The following is a 7265-nucleotide window of genomic DNA, read 5'->3' as shown; positions in this document are numbered from 1 at the left end:
ACAGGATTGTGTCGAGGCACAGATTTGGGGAAGGGTATAGACACATTTCTGCAGCATTGAAGGTCCCCAAGAACACAGTGGCGTCCATTATTAACTGGAAGAAGTTTGGAACCACCAAGACTCTTCCTAGAGCTGGCCGCCCGGCCAAACTGAGCAATTGGGGGACAAGGGCCTTGGTCAGGGAGGTGACCAAGAACCCGATGGTCACTGTGACAAAGCTCCAGAGTTCCTCTGTGGTGATGGGAGAACATTCGAGAAGGACAACCATCTTTGCAGCACTCCACCAATCAGGCCTTTATGGTAGAGTGGCCAGACAGAAGCCACTCCTCAGTAAAAGGCATGACAGCCCGCTTGGAGTTTGCCAATAGGCATCTAAAGGACTCTCAAACTATGAGAAACAAGATTTTCTGGTCTGATGAAACCAAGATTGAATTCTTTGGCCTGAATGTCAAGTGTCACGTCTGGAGGAAACCTGGCACCATCCCTGCGGTGAAGCATGGCGGTGGCAGCATCATACTGTCGGATGTTTTTCAGTGGCAGGGACTGGGAGTCTAGTCAGGATCGAGGAACAGATAAACGGAGCAAAGTATAGAGGTCCATGATGAAAACCTGCTCCAGAGTGCTCAGGAACTCAGACTGGGGCGAAAGTTCACCTTCCAACAGGACCACAACCCTAAGAACACAGCCAAGACAATGCAGAAGTGGCTTCGGGACAAGTCTCTGAATGTACTTGAGTGACCCAGCCAGAGCTCGGACTTGAACCCGATCTAACATCTCTGGAAATACCTGAAAATAGCTGTGCAGCGACACTCCCCATCCAACCTGACAGAGCTTGAGAGGATCTGCAGAGAAGAATGGGAGAAACTCCCCAAATACAGGTGTTCCAAGCTTGTAGCGTCATACCCATGAAAACTCATGGCTGTAATCGCTGCCAAAGGTGCTTCAACAAAGTACTGAGTGAAGGGTCTGAAATTTCTAAAAACCTGTTTTTGCTTTGTCATTATGGGGTATTGTGTGTAGATTGACAATGGAAAAAATGATTTAATCAATTTTAGAAGAAGGTTGTAACGTAACAAAATGGGGAAAAAGTCCAAGGGGTCTGAATACTTTCCGAATGCACTGTATGTATATACTGTAGACTGTGAACATACTGTACATTCAAATGGGATATCCTCATGTTAAACTGGGTCAATATGTCCTATCCCTTCATATACACTTAGTATAGCCTTTCAAACTGCTACAAACATCTATGTGGTGTTCATTTCTATCTATAATTTCAGGGCATAGGGCAGTGCTATATCAACAGCTATGTGGATGGACGGTATGTTGATGCAATTAGACAGAATAAGCAAAACAGTACACAAATAATGTTGGTTTTATATTGAAGTACTAGGATGAGGATAGGATAAGAATTTGTAAGGAGCTGAGTAGAGGCTGGAGAATACCTGATGCTTTTTGAGAGTGGCCTGGTTCCCATGTGTTGACTACTGCAGTCAGTCTTAGGTGAAATTAAAAAGTACCTGTTTTCGTATCCATCAAAAGGCCATGGAGTTGGACTGGACAACACTATCGTTTCATGGCTTGAATGTGTTTAGAAGCTATAAGGTTCTGGTCAAAAGTAGTGCCCTGTATAGGGAGCCAATTGGGATGCATCCAGTGTCTTTACTGTCACCCAGAGTTGAAGATGCCACCAAAATATGGCAAGTACTGGATGTACTACATTGATAAATGGGAGACCACACACCCCCATACACACACTAATTGCATATAGGAATATGCAGCTTTTGGGATATTGGGGCTCTGTGAGGTTTGAATTGTGTCTCTCATCATGGTAAAGTAAATGTAAAGCACATTTAAATGGCTGTGTGGATACAAATGTTAGGTTATCGGCTATCCGGCTATCCATTAATGGTAAAACAGAGTGAATGTTTGGCCTAGATTATCTAATGTTTTGAAGTGAGCTTTGCTACCGAAGGTGACAGAGAGCTATCACCAGTGAAGAAGAGTGTCTTCATTCTTAAAATGGCACCATATTGCATACTCTACTCCCCAAAGCGTACCACATTATGAGTCATAATACCCATAAAACCTACCATACATTTTTCCTATGGGGATTTGTAGAAACATTTAAAATAAGGGCTGTGTTTTGTGTAGGCTTACCCTGGTGTTTCGTTTTGATAACCATGTAAATCTCTTTAGAACAAGGTGACTTATCAATATATTTGCCTGTATTTACACCCCAAAATTAAATGCTAATTAGCTGCTAATGTGGCTATCATAAAGAACTACAAATGTCAGGATGATCTGGATGAGACTGACGAATCGAGGCAAAGGTAAGAATCTCTGGATTAACCATCTTTTAGATAAATGTAGTAATTAATAAATTGGCTACATTACTTTAAATGGACAATTCTGTGAAATGTCTTGTGAATGTTTAAAATTGACACAATACCTGTTGGCAAAGGTGTCAGATAGAGATGACGTGCAGTAGCTTGCAGATTTGTATGTCTCCTTGGATACTAATTAGCAATTTTCAAATCTGAGAGTAAATAGAGCCAAATATATTGATTAAAGTCACCTTGTCTGAGATGTGCATGGTTATTAAAACATCATGCCAGGGTAAGCCTACACGAAACACAGCCCTTAAGTATTTCTAAAATCCTCTACGGGAAAAATGAATGTTTGGAACATTACCCTTTTTGACCACTAGGTTTTATGACACCTCCACTGTAGGGCTCTGGTCAAAAGCAGTGTACTATAGGGAATAGGGTGCCATTTGGGTTGCACCCAGTGTCATCATTCCACCTCAGTTGGTCATGCTGACATCAGAGGAGGGGAGGTGAAGACCAGAGTATTTTTGACTCACCAAGTTAAGTCTCTTTGGTGCTGAATACTGTAGTTCTTTGGCTTCATGTAGTTGAAGGATATTCTCAGGAACAAAGTTTACCACCCTGCAAAGTCATAAATGGGAACATACCTAAATTGCCTAGAAAAATTAAGGATTCCAGCTTTATTACGTCATTGAACTCCTAAATGTATTTGTGTGCGGCTACATTTTTAAACTTTAGGTGCACACATGCGCCTTGCAAAATATGGTCAGCATAGAGCCCTGGTATGCTGAAGTTTAACCATCACGGCATCTAAGGTGTGATATCAATGTATTTCTCATGCATGTGAAGGTCTCACACTAAAATGCCCTATTCACACTCAATGAAGACACTACAATGACAGGCTATTTGAGATCATTGAAACTAGAGGAGCTGTCCTTAAAACAGCCGCTACACTTGCTCAAATAAGCCCTACAATTCCAATAGGGTTTGTCAATTATGTCCCCCATAACAAAACATGCAAATTCAGTTGAACCAGTTCCAGCTGATTTATTTAGTTTTGTCAAGATACAGCCTTCAGCATGACGACACGTAACGCAGATGATCCATTTAAGAGTAGCCTATATTGCACAAAATAATGAAGAAAACAATATGTGCCATTAAGATGATAAAATGCAAGAAAATGCAGTTTCACACCTGCTATCTGGGACCCATTCACACCGATATACATAAACTCCTAACTTTACTATTTTACAGAACATATACAATCTTGAATCTAGTACCAGCAATGAGGTCTATATTCCCCAATTGCAATTGAACTCCTTAAAACACCCCAAATCTGATCTAGTTCTGTACATACATAGCTTAAAATAAACGCAAGGCATTTAGATGCAAATTGATATTGTTTTTTAACCCTTGCGTGCTAAACTAAAATGAAACCGGGTAGAACTAGAAGTGCCTGAAAAAAAACTCACTGAAAGCACAGTAAGAACATTCCCTTAGTTTAACTGTACAAAAATATGCCTGAAAATATTTTACTTTTTTTTTTAAAAAGATGAGGTATGTTGGTTATGTATCAAAATGCTGCTTCCTGCCATACCTGTGTTCTACCGCGGGTTTACCCTACTTTTCCATACCAGTAGGGATTCGGAACTGATAAAAAAAAAGTTTTGTGAAATACAGAAAAATCACATAAAACCTTTTGAAAAGTTACACATCCTGAATGAACAGTGTCTCAGATTTAGCCTCGGATCTGCCCAGTCGTGTTTTCAGACCCCAAGTGGTTACAAGTAGGATGGAAATGCATAGTTCAGATTCTACTCTTCGTGGTCCACTTTTCATTTGAGCAGTTTCACTGCAGACCCGAAGAAAATCCATAAAACCCTGTCAGGGTGACATGAATGTCACATTTTTTTTGCAATGGTACCACATTGTAACTAATCTTGGTTCAGTTCATGGAGGACCCCGTCCTTCCCTCCATGGTAATAACAGCGCTGGGGAGGGAACCGGCTGATCATAACGCTGTCCCACCTACTACCAGAGAATGACTCCTTCTGTACTTAGTTAGCTAGTAGGTAAATACCAAATCTGAAAAGTTAGCCTCAAGCCAATCCCCTGCGATCATTTCGCTCAGCTCGGGGGTGCAATAGTCTGGGAATTCAAAGTGAGAGCTGAGGCTGCCTTCACTGAAAGAGTCCAAGTCCTTATCCACAAAGGAAAGAGACAGATTCCCTGAATTCGAGTTCCCCAGCTCCGCTCCGCGAGCACAGGACGCTAAATTTAAACTGAAGTCAACCAGAAGATCATCCGCGTCCTCGCTGGAGCTGGACGAGCTGGACACGGACCTGAATGAAGATGCTGGTGAGAGTGAAGCAGGACAAGTTGTGCTCTGCTTGGTAATGTTCTTGAAATTGTAGAACAGTCTGTTGGAAGCTGTGTTCGGATTCCGGGACTCATCGTACATGCTCGCGCCCTCCGTCTCGGCAGTGCAGCTCAAAGTGGGGCTCGCGGGCACTTTGGCGATGTTGTACGGTATCGGTTCCTCGTCCTCCTCCACTTTAATCCGAGAGGACAGCTCCTCGTAGTCCTCTTCGTCATCCTCATCGTCAGTATATTCCCTTTTTACGGACTTGCTAGTAGTTTTAAAGCTGGTGAAAACATAGTCGTAGCGAGGGTCGTGAGACGGTCTCGTTTTCACCACCTTGGTCGTTTTCAATTTAGTGAATTTCTTACTGGGAGCTTTTACATGTTTGAGGCTGGTCTTCTCCGGTGACTGCACCGCTGGTTTAGAGAAACTGTCGAGCTTTGGTTTCTTCTTGGGTCGGTACTTGTAGTCGGGGTAGTCAGCCATGTGTTGTAGCCGGAGCCTCTCGGCTTCCCTGATAAACGGGATCTTTTCACTGTCCTTCAGCAATTTCCACCGCTTTCCAAGTCGTTTGGAGATTTCCGCGTTGTGCATGTCCGGAGACTGCTCCATGATCTTTCTCCTCTCGACTTTCGACCACACCATAAATGCATTCATGGGTCGTTTGATGTGACCGGTTGCTGTCTTGCACCAGTCGGCTTTCACGGGTTTCAGTGGCACGGGGCTGCACGCCATCATTTCGCTTTCCTCCGTGTCTGTAGCTTCCCTGGACATGCTACTCTCCGTCTCGCTGTGTTCTGTTTGCTGCACCATGTTTCCGTCGTATGTTTCAAAGCCACTGCAGGGTTTCAAATACCCACAGTCACTTTCTGCAAACTCCTTGCTTTGCTAACTAGTTTTGGTCACTCTATACCTCCAGCTCATTCAAACAACTCTTTCTCAAAGTTATCAACTGCCCTCTTAACTAGTTCTTTGGGCTTTCATATCGGTTACGTCATTTTTTAGTACCCAATCACGGCTTGTAACTCCTCCCAGCGGCCGCCAGACATTCTGTTAACCCTTTGCTGCCACACGAGATTTCATTGGTGGTGGGGGCATGTGGGCGGAATTATTCATGCTGTCTGGATTTATATCTCAGTGGGTGTGCGAGACAGGAATATTGAATGCACTGATGGTAGGGATTAGATGGGAAGATACTACATTGGGAAAGTCAAAAATAAGTGCATCAGTTCTATACAGTCTGCTCCATAAAACAGTATTATTGTATTGCATTGTTTTCAGTGGTGTAAAGTACTTGTAAAAATACTTTAAAGTACTACTTAAGTCGTTTTTCAGGGTTTCTGTACTTTAGTATTTATATTTTTTACTACTTTTACACTACATTCCCAAAGAAAATAGTGTACTTTTTTACTCCATACATTTTCCCTAACACCCCAAAGTACTCGTTACATTTTGAATGCTTATTAAGACAGGAAAATGGTTAGATTTACGCACTTATCAAGAGAACATCCCTGGTTATCCCTACTGCCTCTGATCTGGCAGACTCACTAACACACATGCTTCATTTGTAAATTATGTCTGAGTGTTGGAGTGTGCCACAGGCTATCCGTACAGTAAAATAACAAGAAAATGGTGCCATCTGGTTTGCTTAATATAAGGAAGTTTTTATTATTTATAATTTGACTTTTGATACTTAAGTATATTTTAGCAATTACATTTACTTTTGATAGTTACATATATTTAAAACCAAATACTTTTAGACTTTTACTCAAGTATGACTATTGGGTACTTTTTCCACCACTGATTGTTATCTCTGGCCAAACAGGTTGCTATATTATTGAATGGATAAGACACTGATGGTGGCACCTGACCTCAATAATATATATTATTTAGGTAGTAACCATAAGAGTGTTTATGGTGTGTATTTCACTCTTCTTTTGTTTAACAGACATCTGATGTATACAACATATTTCTTTATTACATTATTTTACTTTAAGATTTGTGTGTATTGTTGTGTATTGCTAGATACTACTGCACTGTTGGAGCTAGGAACACAAGCATTTCGCTACACCCGCAATAACATCTGCTAAATATGTGTATGTGACCAATACTATGTGATTCGAGGACTATTACTCTAGTTTTATAATGATGTGAATTGATGCCCTATTGTGTTGAAAACAAAACAGAAGTGTGATCGTCATTCATTTCTATTGTTTGTTAGTTTCTTCCCACTAGGATGGCAACTGTACTTTTTATGCATTCAGTGACAGACACAGTCCAGGCGAGTGTATTAGTGAGAAAAATATAACCTATGGTACATCTCTATGTACTAACTCTGCATTTATCCCTGAACACAAATGCATTCACAAACAAACAAACAAACACACACACACACACACACACACACACACACACACACACACACACACACACACACACACACACACACACACACACACACACACACACACAGAGAGAGAGACATTATCAACGACTGGCGCATAGATTGCTGTGTCAAGGACCAGAACAGCCTCTCTCTAAAGACCACCCCAGCATCAGTTCTTATTTGCCCG

The 7265-nt window shown here is 41.7% G+C and overlaps 1 protein-coding gene across 1 annotated transcript; it reads right to left on the bottom strand.

Annotated features, from left to right (window-relative positions):
• Positions 1-3362: 3362 nt before the first annotated feature.
• LOC106571238 (transcription factor SOX-11) lies at positions 3363-5674 on the bottom strand. The gene has a single exon (XM_014144031.2). The coding sequence runs from the start codon at positions 5503-5505 to the stop codon at positions 4396-4398; it is 1110 nt and encodes a 369-aa protein (XP_013999506.1). The 5' UTR covers positions 5506-5674; the 3' UTR covers positions 3363-4395.
• Positions 5675-7265: the final 1591 nt, after the last annotated feature.

Source organism: Salmo salar, chromosome ssa15 (genome assembly GCF_905237065.1).
Source record: "Salmo salar chromosome ssa15, Ssal_v3.1, whole genome shotgun sequence".
Taxonomy (NCBI): Eukaryota; Metazoa; Chordata; class Actinopteri; order Salmoniformes; family Salmonidae; genus Salmo; species Salmo salar.
The sequence above is the reverse complement of the archived record's forward strand: the minus strand, read 5'-3'. Positions and strand labels throughout refer to the sequence as shown.